The 16,780-nt window shown below is 35.1% G+C and overlaps 2 protein-coding genes across 2 annotated transcripts; one reads left to right on the forward strand and one right to left on the reverse strand.

Annotated features, from left to right (window-relative positions):
- Positions 1 to 570: 570 nt before the first annotated feature.
- On the reverse strand, positions 571 to 3,866 carry LOC145060941 (G-type lectin S-receptor-like serine/threonine-protein kinase At1g61480). The gene is made up of 7 exons (XM_079008275.1): positions 2,485 to 3,866; positions 2,296 to 2,412; positions 1,988 to 2,178; positions 1,704 to 1,914; positions 1,380 to 1,617; positions 1,131 to 1,284; positions 571 to 1,045 (listed from the first exon to the last, which is right to left on the reverse strand). Exons 1-7 carry the CDS (start codon positions 3,779 to 3,781, stop codon positions 749 to 751), a joined length of 2,505 nt encoding a protein of 834 aa, XP_078864401.1. The 5' UTR covers positions 3,782 to 3,866; the 3' UTR covers positions 571 to 748.
- A 2,233-nt stretch (positions 3,867 to 6,099) lies between these two features.
- Positions 6,100 to 10,696, forward strand: LOC145063808 (G-type lectin S-receptor-like serine/threonine-protein kinase At1g61550). Its single transcript, XM_079011389.1, has 9 exons — positions 6,100 to 6,806; positions 7,036 to 7,116; positions 8,005 to 8,637; positions 8,710 to 8,820; positions 8,898 to 9,088; positions 9,166 to 9,376; positions 9,462 to 9,699; positions 9,790 to 9,937; positions 10,253 to 10,696. The coding sequence occupies exons 1-9, from the start codon at positions 6,140 to 6,142 to the stop codon at positions 10,556 to 10,558; spliced, it is 2,586 nt and encodes an 861-aa protein (XP_078867515.1). The 5' UTR covers positions 6,100 to 6,139; the 3' UTR covers positions 10,559 to 10,696.
- Positions 10,697 to 16,780: the final 6,084 nt, after the last annotated feature.

Raw genomic sequence — 16,780 nt, forward strand, 5'->3', positions numbered from 1 at the left:
CTATAAATGGCTTTCCTCAAGCTAATTGCTGTACATTTGCGTGGGAACGCCATTGCGGAGCCACGCTTCAAATAGTTAGAGGTGAATTTTCACAGATTTTGTTTAGATTAGGATCTCATGCTTAATTTCCACACTAATATAGTAAGATTTATGAACTTCCGTGTTTTGTTGCAGTAAATCAACGTTAGGGTTTATAATTGCGTTTGAATTTTACGGGGTTTGATATCATATCATTCATGTTGGTGTATAAGTAATCCGGAATGGATCTAATATTTCATAGAAATTCAAATTTGTTGAAAATTTGCAGAAATCTTGTCTGTTACTCTGTATATTACCGGATTATATATCATTCATGTTCATCGTGAAATAATCTGGAACGTTTCTCCTTTACAATAGAGATTTCCATTTACTACAAATTTTATTGAAATCATGCTTGTTACACTTTTTATTATGCAATACACGATCTCATGCTTTAATTATACAATAATTTTGTAAATTATGTGTAGTACTTTGTCATTTGGTTACAGAGAACTAATATTAGGGTTTATAATTTCATTCACATTCAATGTCTTAAATGCCATTCATGCCTGATTAACCAATAATCTTGTACGTTCCTAATTTTACATAGAGAATCAAATCTATTGCTGAATTTATCGAAATTATGCTTGTTACACTGTTCTTCACAACATATAGTCACAAAATTGAAATCATACCTGAAGTTATCAATTTCTTGTGCCACTTTATCTAATTATCGCCCTTCCATGATGGATAGAGTGACTGCATTTCTAGAACACATGTTTTTGAGTTCCTCACCAATGCCATTGATACTAGACAACCTTTGTAAAGTAAACAATGGCACTTTTGGCTCTGGAAGATGAGTTTCACTGCATAACATAGACACTGCTTCTGTCATTGTTGGCCTATCTTCAGCTAAATCCTGAACACAAAGAAGCCCCACGTGTATGCATCTCAAACCCTCTGTTGACTCTATCAATGCTTCATCCATCAATTCCATTCCTCTCCCTTCATTCCATGACTTCCATGCCTGAAGAAATTATGTCAAACCATAAAAAACGTTTCATGTAAATTAGATGAAGTTATGTGGTATGTTAATATGTTTTTATACTTACGTGTCCGAGTGGATAGATATAGATTTGTTCGTGATGTATGAATTCGGTATTCCTTTTACCACTTATAATCTCCAATAACATTACACCATAGCTAAATACGTCCGATTTCTCTGAAAATACTCCTCTCATTGCGTATTCAGGAGACATGTAGCCACTGCATTTCATTATAAAAAAAAAGTCTAAAGTTAGAGTATTCTCAATTTCTCATGCAAGAATCATAATTCTACATGGGAAATGAACGATTCTCACTATGTTCCAACAATCCTGCGAGTGTTTGCTAGCTCTTGTGTCATTTGAAAAGTGCGTGCCAATCCAAAGTCTGATATCTTGGGATTCATTTTGTCATCTAGTAGAATATTGCTACATTTCAAATCCCTGTGTATGATCCTTAAACTAGAATCCCGATGGAGATAAATAAGTCCACGACCAATTCCCTGAATGATGTTGAAACGAGTCGCCCAATCGAGTTGCATACGTTTCTTTGGATCTATTTTTGACAATAATATAAGTTATTTCTAAATGATGATGATTTTACAAGTGAAAATGAAAAGTGATCAATCGATTCAAACTCACCAAATAGAAACGTGTCCAAGCTTTTGTTTATCATGTACTCATAAATCAATAATCTCTCTTTCCCTTCAAAACAGCAACCCAAAAGTTTAACAAGATTCCTGTGTTGGAGCTTAGAAATCAACATGATTTCATTCTTAAACTCTTCAATCCCTTGCCCAGAGTGACCTGATAGTCTTTTCACTGCTATTTTCTGTCCATCATCTAACATTCCCTATTTCAAACATTTATTTTAACTCCTTGGAAAATATATAACAGAAGGAAGTTTGTGAATACAAGATTATTACCTTATAAACTGCACCAAATCCTCCTTCACCAAGTTTATTTCTGTAGCTAAAGTTGTCAGTGGCAGTTATAATTTGTTCAAACTTATATATAGGTAATTCAAATGACTCATTGCTAAAATCATCTTCTTTAAATGTATCCTTCAAAACAATACCATCCTCTGAACTTAAGTGATGTAACTTTGTTTTTTTTCCTACAAAGATAAATTTTTGACACACAAGGATCAGTTATTGATGTAAAGATGAGATATATCTAAAGTTAGCCCATTATAGTAAGAGTATTTGGATGATTATAAGACGTATCTTTTTACCTTTCTTATATGTCCTCCACCTGTATAAACAAAACACAAAGCCACCTAAAATGACTACACCACCTATAACTGTGAGACTGATGGCAACTGCTACTGCTGCTCTGTTTGTTTCTTCACCTATAAACATGTGTTAATAGCCTTATAAAGAAGTAAGAAAAAAATCTACAAAAATCAAGAATTTGAATTTACCTGATTCCTCATAGGCAAGGCGCAAGAAAAGATTCTCCCCACCAAATGAAAACTGCTCGATATCAATAAGGTCTTGTTCCCAAATCATGCAGTTTATCCCTTCCACAAAGGCATACGCTTTACAAGAACAGTTACCCAAACACAAGCTCTTGCAATCATCCTTATCCATGTAAGGAAAGTATTGATAATAATCTGGGAGCTTAATCCCACTTATCACCTGAAACTTATCAGGTTTACCTTTTCCAGAAGCCAAACTACTTTCATTCTTCTCACACAAAAGCTCATTTCCCCTCACACAACCCCTTGTCCAATTACTCTTACTCCATTCATCATTCGACTTTGGTACAAACCCTTTTAAGCACTCACAAATACGAGACTTATTTGTACAAATTGAAAAAGCACCACAAACTCCATAAACATCACAAGGATTTGCAGGTGCTTCCCAACTATATTCCCATATGTTACGAACATCATCCAAGTAATTCAACTCCAACACACCATCATGTCTCAAATAAAGCCATCTAATATCAGATGAGCTATAAATGTTAATAGTAAGGTAAGCTCCTCCTTGTGAATTCTCAGGCATAAGAGTCATTAGATTTGAGTAGCCAGCCTCTTGCTCTGGTATCCCGATAAACTTTCCTCCATCCCATGGCCCACTTCTCCAATACGGTTTTACACCACGCCATGTGAAAGCTTGTGGTGGTTGTTCTCCCGAAAGCCCAAGAAAAAAATCTCCAAGTGTTGGATCATTGTCACTTTTCCATGATGTTAATAGATATTTTCCTTGTGTTTTTCCATTTGTTCCAAGTTTCATTCCTGGTAATATAGTGTTACAAGGATAGTCAAAGCTTTCCCATAAAGTCAGCCCTGAGATTGTATCATTAAGAGTAAAATCTCCTGCGTCTGTAAGCTTTGCGATTGTTTCGTTTGACTGGACTTTTATGCTTGTTGACCAAACAATCTTTTGGTCATCATCTAGGATTCTTAGGTTCCCATTGTTGCCAATTGTGAGGGTGGAATTGGTGTTGGAAACTGAGATTGGATTTTGTCTGTTTGCAACCCATATAAATTTTCTTGGAAGAATATTTTTGAACCATATACCGAGATATCGGTTAGTGGAATTACCTGGAGTGAAGAACCCTAGCTCAAAGATTCGATTGGGAGAGACAAGAGTATTTTGTAACAAGATCGGATTATCTTTGGTCAATGTATCAGTTGACTTGCAGTGTTGTAGTGAAATAAGCAGGATGTACATACATAAACGGTTTGCAGCAATATCTCTTCTAATACTCATTGTATACCTATTGGTTTTTAAAGACACTACCTTCTGAAGTTTAAGTTTTTAGAATTTGGAAAGTTCACAATCTATGGATCCTTTCAGTTTAGCATGATAATCAAATTTCAATCTATGAACAAGTCGTTCTTCGGTAGTATAATTTAGAAAATGACTTTTCCACCGGTGCTATTTTCTTATTATCTTATAAACTCTGACTTTTCTTATCAAATTTCCTAGAACTTACATATATAGTAATATCATCCTTTTTTTAAAGAACTAGAGACTAACATCCTGATCAGTGATAGCTATAGTTTATCTATTATATTCTAGGGGTCAATATCACATAAAGTCAACATGATGAAATTATAATTTAAAAAACAGTTGATGACAGTTTGGCTAGGTACTCATTTCCTACATGACTTAAACAAATAGAATTAGGTAGCTTCCCAAAAACTTGTGTTTCTTGTGTTCAGTAGTCAATGCATGACTTAATAGTAATAAGATCTTGTTGACCCTTTCCTTCCTACGAATCCTTAATTTTAAGATCTTAATGTACGTTGTATATATTTTTGTATGCAGGTTGCTCTTCACAAGGTATGGATTATCTGCCATGCTTGTTAAGAACCAGTATAGATTTGGTTCTGTTTTGAACTAAACTAGTTGGATTCATGGTTGAAGATTGGTCCTTATTGATGAGGTAATCGTTTTATATTACTATTCTGTTAATCTAAAGCTATATCAAGTAGAACATGTGAGCATAAGAATTGTGAATTTATAGCATCGTAACATATCTCTGTTTGCAAACTGCATTCTCATAATTCACTACCAGAAAGATTCTTATACCCCCTAAATTATTGTAGTAGGTGTTTTTAAGTAGTTATTTTGATACAGAAAAATATAGATATAGATCCTATGTTGGTCATACCCATAAATTATTAATTAAGGGAAAGTTCAGCCCTTTTAAAATAATGTAGAAAGACTCAGAGCTTAGTTGAGCTTAACTAAATGATTGAAATTTCCTTATGACAACTTAAATGTCATCAATCTAGTCATACTCCTATGTTGGTCATACCCATACATTATTAAGGGAAGGTTCAGTCTTCTGTTGTGCTCTCGTTGATACTTTGAATTCTGGCATTGGTATTTGTGATTGATTACTTCTAATTTTTCTGAATTTGTTGTGTTTGATGGCGTACTAGTATTCAGTCATCTAGCATGTTGTGATGGGGAACTCCTTTGCAAAGTGGACAACAAAAGTATAAATATAAAATTTCAATCCAAACAACTATGTATGGAGGAGGCGAGCAAAAATAAAGTTTGAAAGTGTATCTTGCTTTGTACGATATCATAAATGACAATTAATTAACCTAGCGAAACGACATGAATGCTTAACGATTCAGATTCAGAAGTTGCCTCTTAATAAAACCATTAAGAGGGTTACCAAACAGCCTTAACAAGATTGCCTACTCACTAACACTAACCTCCGATTTATACTTCAACTAAAGCAACTTAACTGATGTAACTATAAAAAATTATAAACCCCCTAATAACATAACAGAAACACCTAATTAGTCATAATAGAAAGTCGCCTAAACAACTCTTCGTTTTCTGTTTTGGTGGAAGTGGGGAAGGAATGGAATGGTTCATTCAATTAATGACAAAAAAAGTTGCTTGGAATCAGACTAACGATGAATGAAATGGAATGGAATGTCCTATATTCGTTCAGGAATGTGCAATGGGATGAAAATTGCATGATAACCAATTTTTATTTTGTCATTTTAAAGAAACTGATCTTTTTTTTTTTCTTTTTCTTTCTTACATTTCACGATTTTAATTAAATTACATTTTCTTTGATGATGAGCACAACTGATACTAATGTGACTAACCTACATTAATACAAGAGTTAGTGCCTTGCAACATGTAATATCTTATGCTATGATTTATGATTTTAACCAATAAATTCAAGATCAATACCAGGGAGAGGATCAAAACAATGTTTACTTTCATCATGTTGACTTTATGTGGTTTTGACTGGATCTATGATTAATTGTACTACTAACCCTCAGTACAATATCACTTTTTTTATATAGTGGTTGACATTAAAGTAGATAAAGTATATCTATCAGGATATTAGTCGTGAGTTCATTAAAGAAGCCACCATGTCATATTGTGAAAAATCACATTTTGATCAGAAAAAAGTCAAGTAACTTTATGTATGTAAGGGACGAAAAATGCAACAAAATCAAACCACAGGGATGAAAAACGCAACAAAATCAAACCATAGGAAAGACTTGGCTTTAGATTAAATGTGATCATCATACTAAACTGATAGATTGTGAATTTTCCAAATTCTAAACGCTTAATCTGCAAAAGGATATGGCTATTAGAAGAGCCACTTTTGTAAACTTTTTATGCATGACATGCATGTATATCCTGGTTATTTCACTACAACACTGCAAGTCAACTGATATATTAACTAAAGATAGTCCAATCTCATTAGAGCAGACTCTTGTCTCTTCCAATCAAGTCTTTGAGCTAGGGTTCTTCAGTCCAGGTAATTCCAGTAACTTATATCTTGGTATATGGTTCAAAAACGTCCCTCCAAAAAAATTTATATGGATTGCAACCAGACAAAATCCACTCTCAGTTTCCGACGCTAACTCCACCCTAACAATCGACAACAATGGGAACCTGAGAATCCTAGATGGTGAACAAAACACCGTGTGGTCAACAAGCATACGTGTCCAGTCAAACAAAACAACCGCAAAGCTTACAGACGCAGGATGTTTTGCTCTTAACGATACCATCTCAGGGTTGACTTTGTGGGCGAGTTTTGACTATCCTGGTAATACTCTGTTACCAGTCATGAAGCTTGGAACATCTGGAAAAGATCTAATGACATCATGGAAGAGTGAAAACGATCCAAATCCTGGAGATTTTGTTGTTGGACTTTCAGAAGATCAACCACCACAAGCTTTCATATGGCGTGGTTCAAAGGCGTATTGTGTTGTGCACCCACCACTCCGCCGCCAGCCTTTGATATGTTCTGAACTCTCCTTCGTGGCCTCCCATTGGGGAGTCATGAAACTCCTTGAGTAATAGCTGGACAAACTTTGACTTTTGAGGAATGACCATTCTACCCTTGTACAATAGTTTCCCATTCTCCCAGGTGTAACCCACATGAGTTCTCTCTCCAGTATTGAGATCAGCGATGATTTGTTGAATAAAAGGGTCATTAGCCACCTCTATCTCTAATTCTTTCATTGGTACAGTCCACGAGGATTGTAAGGATTGCAATTCTGCTTCTATGGCTGTTCGAGAAAGAGCATCGGCCACCTTGTTTGTGATTCCTGGTTTGTATTGGATCTCAAAATCAAATCCAAGGATCTTACACATCCACTTCTGATACTCAGGTCCCACTTCCTTTTGTTCCATCAAGAACCTTAAGCTTCGTTGATCAGTTCTGATTATGAAATGTCTTCCCAACAAGTAATGCCTCCATCTTCTAACAGCCAACACTATCGCCATCAACTCTTTTTCATAAATTGACTTGAGTCGATTCCTTGCGCCCAAAACTTGGCTGTAATACGCTATAGGGTGACCTTCCTGAATCAAAACTGCTCCCAACCCGACCCCGGAAGCATCGGTTTCCACAATAAATGTCTTGTCAAAATTTGGCAAAGCAAGTATAGGAGTGCATGTAAGGGCTGACTTCAGGACCTGGAAGGCATTCTTGGCAGCCTCATTCCATCCGAAATTATCCTTCCTGAGTTGGTCTGTTAGTGGGGACGCCATACTTGCATATCCTTTAATGAATTTTCTGTAATATCCAGCTAGGCCCAAGAAACCTCGCAGCTCCTTCAAGTTAGTGGGAGTTGGCCAAGCCTCGATGGCTTTGATCTTTTCCTCATCGACTGCCACCCCTTGTTCCGAGATCACATGTCCCAGATAAGCTATCTGGAGCCTTCCCAACTCACACTTATTTGGGTTTGCGAAAAATTCGTGTTGGTCAAGTGTTTTCAGAACCAGTTCTAGGTGTGCCCTATGTTGACCTTCGTTTTGGCTGTACACTAAAATATCGTCAAAGAATACCAATATGAACTTGCGAAGATACGGTTTGAATACCTCGTTCATCACGGATTGAAAAGTCGCTGGAGCATTAGTAAGGCCGAAAGGCATGACCCTAAATTCATAATGTCCTTCGTGGGACCGGAAGGCTGTTTTATGTATGTAATTACCAGAAACCGCCAAGATCCATCCTATCTTTCACGAGACTAGGTACCCAAATCAAATGACTATCATGCCTGAGAACTCACAAGGAGGAGCTTTTCTCACCATTAACAATTATAACTCGTCTGATATTAGATGGCTTTATTTAAGACATGATGGTGTGTTACAGTATAATTACATAGATGATGTTCATAACGTTTGGGATTTTACTTGGGAAGCACCAGCGACTCCTTGTGATGTTTATGGAGTTTGTGGTGTTTTTTCTATTTGTACAGACAAAAAGTTTCCTATTTGTGATTGCTTAAGAGGGTTTCTACCATGGTCGGATGATGAATGGAGGGAAAGTAACTGGACAAGGGGTTGTGTGAGGCGAAATGAACTTTTATGTGAGAAGAATGAAAGTAAGAGTGAACCAGATAGATTTCAGGTAATAAAAGGGATTAAGCTTCCGGATTATCATGAATACTTTCCATACATGGATAGTGAAGAATGTGGAAGCTGGTGTTTGGGTAACTGCTCTTGTAAGGCGTATACATTTGTGGAAGGAATTCACTGTATGATTTGGACAAAAGACCTCATTGATATCCAACAGTTTTCATTTGGGGGGGAGGATCTTTTCTTGCGCCTTGCTTTTGAGGAATCAGGTAAATGAAAATTCTTGTTTAGATCATAATTATAGACAGTTTAATTTTCATAAGGCTAACACAAGTTTATAGGTGAAGATACAAAAGGAGCAGCAGTTGCTATAAGTCTCACAGCCATAGGTGGTTTGCTCTTCTTAGGTGGCTTCGTTTTTTGTTTATACAAGTGTAGGACATATAAGAAAGGTAAGAAAATATGTCTTATAATCATCCAAATTACTCTTCATCATCCATATGTGTAAAAAATGTATCTTAATTTGTAGGAAAGAAAACGAAGTTGAATCACTTCAATTCGGAGGATCGAATTGTTTTGGGGGACAGACAAGAAGAAGATGATCTTAACAAGGAGTCATTTGAATTGCCTATATATAAGTTTGAACAAATTATAACTGCCACTGACAACTTTAGCTACAGAAATAAACTTGGTGAAGGAGGATTTGGTGCAGTTTATAAGGTAAGAATCTAGTATTTACAAACTTCTTAATTTCTATTACATATATTCCAAGAAGCTAATATAAAAATTTAAAATAGGGAATGTTAGATGATGGACAGCAGATAGCAGTGAAAAGGCTATCAGGTCACTCTGGACAAGGAATTGAAGAGTTTAAGAATGAAATCGTGTTGATTTCTAAGCTCCAACACAGGAATCTTGTTAAACTTTTGGGTTGCTGCTTTGAAGGGAGAGAGAGATTGTTGATTTATGAGTACATGATAAACAAAAGCTTAGACACCTTTCTATTTGGTGAGTTTGAATTGATCAATACTTTTCATTTTCACTTGTAAAATCGTCATAATTTAGAAATAACTTATATTATTGTTTGAAATAGATCCAAAGAAACGTATGCAACTTGATTGGGCGACTCGTTTCAACATCATTCAGGGAATTGGTCGTGGACTTATTTATCTCCATCGGGATTCTAGTTTAAGGATAATACACAGGGATTTAAAATGTAGCAATATTCTACTTGATGCCAAAATGAATCCCAAGATATCAGACTTTGGATTGGCACGTACTTTTCAAATGACACAAGAGCTAGCAAACACTCGTAGGATTGTTGGAACATAGTGAGAATCATTCATTTCCCATGTACATTTCTGATTCTTGCATGAGAATACTCTAACTTTAGACTTTTTTTTATAATGAAATGCATGCAGTGGCTATATGTCTCCTGAATACGCAATGAGAGGAGTATTTTCAGAGAAATCGGATGTATTTAGCTATGGTGTAATGCTATTGGAGATTATAAGTGGTAAAAGGAATACTGAATTCATACATCACGAACAAATATATCCACTCGCACGCGTAAGTATAAAATTCCACATACAAAACCATACCACATAACTTCTCCCATTTACATATAACAGAAGACATCCTGTTAAATGTGACTTGAGAGTTGTAGATGGGCCAGCTGGCCCGGTTATATTTGGGGTTTATGTTTGTACTTTAACTATATATAACGACTCTAGGGTTTTATTTATATTATAATATCGGTTTCAAGCTAGTGAATAAGAATACTATTTTTTGTGTGTTGATCGAACCACGTTAAATACTGTATGTTTGTGTATGTGTGTGTGTGTGTGTGATTATTCTCGTTTATTCCTGACACATACATTTCAGGCATGGAAGTCATGGAATGAAGGGCTAGGAGTAGAATTGATGGATGAGACATTAGGAGAGTCAAGTTGTGTGTCACAGGGTTTGAGATGCATACACGTGGGACTTCTTTGTGTTCAGGATATTGCTGAGGATAGGCCAACAATGTCAGAAGCAGTGTCTATGTTATGCAGTGAAACTCATCTCCCAGAGCCAAAAATGCCATTATTTACTTTACAAAGGTTGTCTAGTATCAATGGCATCGGTGAGGAATTCAAAAACATGTGTTCTAGAAATACAGTCGGTCTATCCATGATGGAAGGGCGATAGCAAGTAATTGAGATAACACATCTATTTGTTATATATGTATGATTTGTAATTAGGTGACTTGGCTCCCAATCAAAACTAATATATTATATATATGTTGTGATCTTGGTAACAGTTTTTTGTAATACACATTTGTATGTGTAAGATATATGTGGAGTCTAAGATTGTCTCTTTAAAAAACCTTGCAGAGAGATTGAGAGAGAAGAGGTGAGACTCCAACATACAAAGACATAAGAGACTCTGTCATACCGATGTGATGTGAGATAGATACACTAACAGCATGTTGACATAAAAGTCTCCCTTCAAATAACTTAAACGTGAAAGCACAATTTTCAAAAGAAGTGAGCCTATGTCAACAATCACCAACGATTTGGTAGGAGCTAAGAACCTAATAATAAACAGTATAGCAAGCATAATTACGATAAAATCAACAATATATTTGATTCTTCATGTAAAATGAGGAAAAAAAAAACTAATATTAGATTTAGCCAAACAAATAGCACAGAACTCTATAGCATACAATATTTGTTTGTAATTTCAGCATCAGACCACTATCCTCGTAATAGACAAAGTGACAACTAACAAGCATTATCTCTGGAAAATTTTCTTTTGGATCTCTATGAAAAATTGGAACCATCCTAGATTACTAATTTACTTCTACTCACTTGAATGATATCTAACCCTGTAAAATTTGAACACGATTATAAACCCCCACGTTAATTACTGTAAAAAAAAAAAAAAAAAAAAAAAAAAAAAACAGGGAACTGCATAACTCTATTATATTGTAAAAATAGTTTTTTGTCCTACGACCAAAGTTGATAAAACATATACATTTGAGGGACCATTTCACCACCATCTTCATCCTCCCACCACCATCCTCCACCACGGCCTCCGTACACCATCTTCATCCTCTCACCACCATCTTTCATCCACCATTTTCACACTCCCACCACTACCTCCGTCCAGTGGCGAATCTAGGACTTGAACTAACGGGTGTCCAATTCAAATAGAGTGACAAAAAAAATTGAAAAAACTATATAATTTATCAGGTCCGGTTGTCGATAATACCTTAGTCAAATTTAGTACGAACATATTACCAAATATCAAAGTTAATTTATAAAAAAATACTGGTAATAATTATTAACTATATACAAACATTTGTATTAAATAAAAAAAAAAAACTAATGGACTAACATCACATTTAAAATATTCTATGTTTTTAAATTATGTATTAATACTCATATTTGATATAAGTTATTAACATGAATTAACATAACCTCTTATTTCAAATATGTCAATGAGTTGAGATTACTTAACATTTATGATAGATAATTTGGTTTATACTTAAATTTGGTTTCAGTTTAAATCTTTATATTTTTTACATCAAAAACTTTTAAATAATCTAATAAAAATATGGGAAATAGTAAAATAATAGGAAATATTAAACCCTACAGTAAAAGTATAGTACCTTAATCAATTTTCGGACAACATACTTTTTCTTACAGTTTCCAATTTACAAAAAATACTTTTCAAATCTTGTTCACTCCTCACTCAAAATCCACCTGTAAGATTTTCAAGACAAGAATACTACTCCATGATTCTGTAGAACAAGCACCACTGACCGACGAGGTAGAGAAGGGTGTTGAAGCATACGTCAGTAGACGAAGGAGACTATAGAGAGGTAAATAGGGCAACGACAGGATGTGACGGCGGCCGCTAGAGAGCAAAATAGAGGTTGATTGGTTGATTGTGGAGGTTAAGGACGGCGGCCAGTGGTGGTGTACGATCTGGGAAACTCGATTTATATGAAAAATTAGTGATTTAGTGAAATCATTCGGTTGTTTGGTTGTTATTTATAATTTTCCTATTTTTTCTCACTTTACATTTCCTATTTTTCTCACCGTTTCCATGTGATAAATTTTTATAATATATTACTATTATATATGGATTATTGATTATTGATTTGGTTTGGTTATAAATTTCATGGGTGTCATTCTAAAATATTAAAGGGTGTCCTTGAAGAAAGTCTTATATACCGTCTAAATAAAATTTGAAAGTAAGGGGTGTCCAAGGACACCCTTTGAATGTATGTAGCGTCGCCCCTGCCTCCGTCCACATCCACCATCTCCATCCTACCTCCATCGTCACCTCCATTCACCATCACCACCATTCATCTGGAAAATCAAAGTTCTAAGTAAATTTGTAAAGTTCCAAAATTCACATTTTTAAAATTAGATAAACGTTCCAATACTTGTTTCCAAAACACATAAGTAATAATTTGTTTAAGCTAACAAACCATGATCCAAAACATCAGAGTAATAAAAGATAGTAAAATCATAAAATGCGGAAGTCTCCAAATCACGACCATGGATACAGTACAATCAAGTCGTGCCATCCTCCTTGTTGTTGGAACAACCTAATACATTTAAACTTAAACCGTAAACACGAAGCTTAGTGAGTTTCTCCAAAATATCACATACTCATGTGAATGAAACGATATCATCAAGTCTTATACTCACTTTTGTTGCTACAGTACCAGTGCATTCTTTCATGTTATGGTACCACCATAGTCTTTCATGTAGGTGTTATGGTACCACCATAGTCTTTCATGCAAAAGCCAGAAAGACAATCTAGTATACCATGACACCTACTATCCTACATAATATAGTAATAAAACTCACATGAATCAAAGAGCTGAATTCTAACCACTCAAAGTCTTGCAATATCCGCTACACTAACCACCTAAACAAAACTGAGACAATCTAGCATAGCATGATACTTATTTCTTGATTTTCTTTTTCTTTCGATGCAAAATCATATTCTTTAGTTCAATTCTTCTTGTGGCTTCAATCTCTTAAAATTTTGAGAAAAATTTTCTATTTACTTTTGTTCGAAATTGTTTCAAGATCAATTGCTTAAATTCTCTCCAACTTCTTATCAGTCTTCTGTTGTCGTCTCATTAATACTGTGAATTCTAACATTGGTATTTGTGATTGATTGCCTTCTAATTCTTCCGAATTTGTTGTTTTTATGGCATTTTTCATATTTCTTCAACAATTACTCAATTAATTTCTTCAATGATCTATTTTTCCTTGAATTGTCCCTTCAAAGCACCAATTTCACTCTGAACAACGTCAAGACTGCCTCTGATTCCTTCAACCCGTGAAATTACAAATTTATACATTAGCGATCAAACTACTCTGATAGCAATTTATACCAATTATTGTACATTGATAGATCAGAAATAGTAAAAGAAAACTGGAAGTTAATGATTGATCTAAAATGGGAATGTTTATAAATTGAACCCTAGCTTTCATGAGGCTAGTTCTCCCCCTAAGATTTCACTCTAACGCTTCCACTCTAAGGGTTGTTTGATAGAAATTGCGTAATTCGTAGCAGGACCATTAAGATGTCTCGGTGCTATTTGGTAAGGTTATTGAACATATTTGCTTAATGATAAAAATTATCATTTTAAACTTCTAACAAAAACAACTTCAAAGAACACATATTAATAATTTGATTCACAATTTAATAAATTCAACCACAAAAAGGAAAAAAAAAAACAAAACACAAATTAATAAATTCAAATTCCACTAAAATGTAACATAATTAAATGTTGCAATTTATGGAAGTGGTGAGTAATGTTTAACATAATGCAATGGACTACAAGATGAACATAATTCCTTCACAAAGCTAGAACAAATAACAATTGGTTTGAAGTGCGAGAATAAAAAACTTGGTCAAGACAACTGCTTTTGTTGCTAAAAGAGCTTCTAAAGATGAACAACAAGTTGATGACTTCTTATCATCTTATGAGTTTCCATTGGTGGTTACCGTGGTTTTGTTGTTGGGGATTCACGAGTCAAAGTTGTTTATAACGATGTAAGAACAAATGTTTTGAAGTTAATGATTTGGGTTCTTGTTCATTTTTAACAACTAGGATTTGGATTTTGAAATTTCTTCCGACTCATTTACTGAAAAACGTATATAACAAAAATCCTTCACAAAGTTATTGAATCAAAACACAGAGCTGGTGCTTGTTTTTTTTAGGAAAAAGTCTTTTTGAGAAAAAGTGTAACACCCGATTTTTGCAGGTATTATTCTTTTGTTTATAGTTTTAATTTCAAGAATTTTGCCCTACGTTGAGTGTAGGATAGTCCCCTAAGCGTAGGTGGGAAATCAAATGTTAGGACTTAATGACCTACGATGAGCTTAGGAAAAGCTACGCCGAGCGTATATGCATCGGACAAAAACCTTAACCCTAAGGGTTATGAGCCCTATTTAAAGGCTCTAACTCCTTGAGGCCCTCTGCATGCTTAGCCTCCACCCTCTTAAGTAGCCACCTCGAAACCCTAGCCTTCTGGCGAGAATTTTGAGATCTTAGAGTGTTTTATAAGCATCTTTGAAGGAAGAGCTTCATTGAGAAAGCACTTGGGAGCTCCAAGCTTTGTAGGTCTGGAATTTGCATCCTACAATCCTCCTCCAAAAGGTATAGATTTTCCATCTTGATGATTTTCATGTTAGATCTAGTTACTCTTGAGATTTCTATGCTTTTGTCCCCATGACCTTGGTCTATGTGAGTATGAGCTACTCCAGACCATTTGAGTATCATTTCCTGACGTTTTTTGGGGTTGTATAGTCCTAAAAATGAGAGTTTGGTCACTCTTATCCACCCATGCATGAGTTATTGAGCAATAGATAACTTTATGGACCTAGGATTTGGTTTTGTGCTATGTGTATTCATGCCAATGGATAAAGTCAGAGACATAGGATTTGGTTTTGGGCTCTATTAAGACGTCCATTTAGTGTAGATCTGAAAGTTTGGGGGCTGACCTTCTGTTTTAAAAACTTAATGAAAAGTTGGATATTAGGTAGCTATGTTGAGCATAGCTTTCTATACGTTGAGTGTAGCTCTGTAGTTGCCCGTTTTGCCGCCTTGAGCTCTACGTTGAGCATAGAGCAGCGTACTAAGCTGAGCGTAGGTTAACTAGACATTGACCATTGACTTTTGGCCAAGTTTGACTTTAGGACAATTAGTGGATGTTAGGTTGTAGTTTAAGAAACTGGTCCCTGATTTTTGTATAGGTGACGTGTAGTATTACGAGAGCTGTGTTGTTATCTGTTAGTCTGTGAGGTGAATTTTCTCATTATACTTTGTATTGCAGTATGTGTCCTTATGTGTAGGATGTTGTTATGTTGTAGTGATCTGTTAGACTGGTAGATCTGTTATGATTACATGCTCTTTCTTGCTATTTATTTTATTTTTTTACATATATCGATATGATATGGTTGGGTTAAGGCGGTACGGCTTTGTGTTGTTGGCCAACAAACCCAGGAGCAGTCCAGTTATATGTTGTAGGCTTGGGAGCTGTCCAACTTTATGTTGTAGGCTCAGGGGGCGGTCCAACCTTATACTGCAAGCCCAATGTGCATGCATTGTATGTGTATTGTTGTGTGGGATATCTTAGGGGAAAACACTAAGTTTTTGCTTACATTTGTGGATTTAAATGTTTTCAGGTACTTCAGATGATTGGAAAAAAAAGCGAATGTATGATCGTACACATCCTCCTGCTGATTTATGTCTTGAGAAATTATTTTGACACTTAGATTTCTATGGATTTGTTTTGAAGACAATGGTTTTCTATTTTATGGTTTTATGAAAATGTCTTTTAAAAGTGAAAAAAAAATCCATGGTTTTTGGGATGTTACAAAAAGACTTTGATTTTTAAAAGGGCATAAAAAACTTTTTGAGCTTTTTCTAATAAAAAGGAGAAAAATAACTTATGATTTTAGAAGGCGCTTTCTAAGTTCTAACCCTATGTGATATTTCTTTTCTACCACCAATGTCGCCATCACTGCTACCATGTGACATCCCCAAAATCACGGCTATAAAAGACCGATTTCATTTATGCTTTTTAAAATAATTTCAGAGTAAATCCTTTTGATTTAAAAGAGTTGCGGAATTTGTTCCCAAAACAAAGCATGATAAAACAATGTTTACCAAAGCATTTCATAACAGAAATGTAATCAAAACTCGGGATGTCATGTTCCGATACAGACCATAAAGCATAAACGATAAACATTACAAGTCATTCAACAAATATATACATATACAGACTTGTAAACAAAACAACAAGATGATTCATCCATCTTACGCCCTTGCGCCACTTCCTGTAATACAAATAAAACTGAGTGGGTCAGGCTTGGGAGCCTGGTGAGCATATA

This window comes from Lactuca serriola, chromosome 7 (assembly GCF_051521515.1).
Source record: "Lactuca serriola cultivar US96UC23 chromosome 7, Lser_US96UC23_V15, whole genome shotgun sequence".
In the NCBI taxonomy this organism is placed as follows: domain Eukaryota; kingdom Viridiplantae; phylum Streptophyta; class Magnoliopsida; order Asterales; family Asteraceae; genus Lactuca; species Lactuca serriola.

What these genes read in the sequence shown, in the direction of transcription:
- LOC145063808 (XM_079011389.1), top strand. Translation starts at nt 6,140, where the DNA reads ATGGCTATTAGAAGAGCCACTTTTGTAAACTTTTTATGCATGACATGC. An exon ending in GTGTAGGACATATAAGAAAG is followed by an intron (nt 8,821 to 8,897) that starts GTAAGAAAATAT and finishes CTTAATTTGTAG; the next exon opens with GAAAGAAAACGAAGTTGAAT. An exon ending in GATTTGGTGCAGTTTATAAG is followed by an intron (nt 9,089 to 9,165) that starts GTAAGAATCTAG and finishes AATTTAAAATAG; the next exon opens with GGAATGTTAGATGATGGACA.
- LOC145060941 (XM_079008275.1), bottom strand. Translation starts at nt 3,781, where the DNA reads ATGAGTATTAGAAGAGATATTGCTGCAAACCGTTTATGTATGTACATC. An exon ending in CTTGGACACGTTTCTATTTG is followed by an intron (nt 1,618 to 1,703) that starts GTGAGTTTGAAT and finishes TGTCAAAAATAG; the next exon opens with ATCCAAAGAAACGTATGCAA. An exon ending in CGCAGGATTGTTGGAACATA is followed by an intron (nt 1,285 to 1,379) that starts GTGAGAATCGTT and finishes AATGAAATGCAG; the next exon opens with TGGCTACATGTCTCCTGAAT.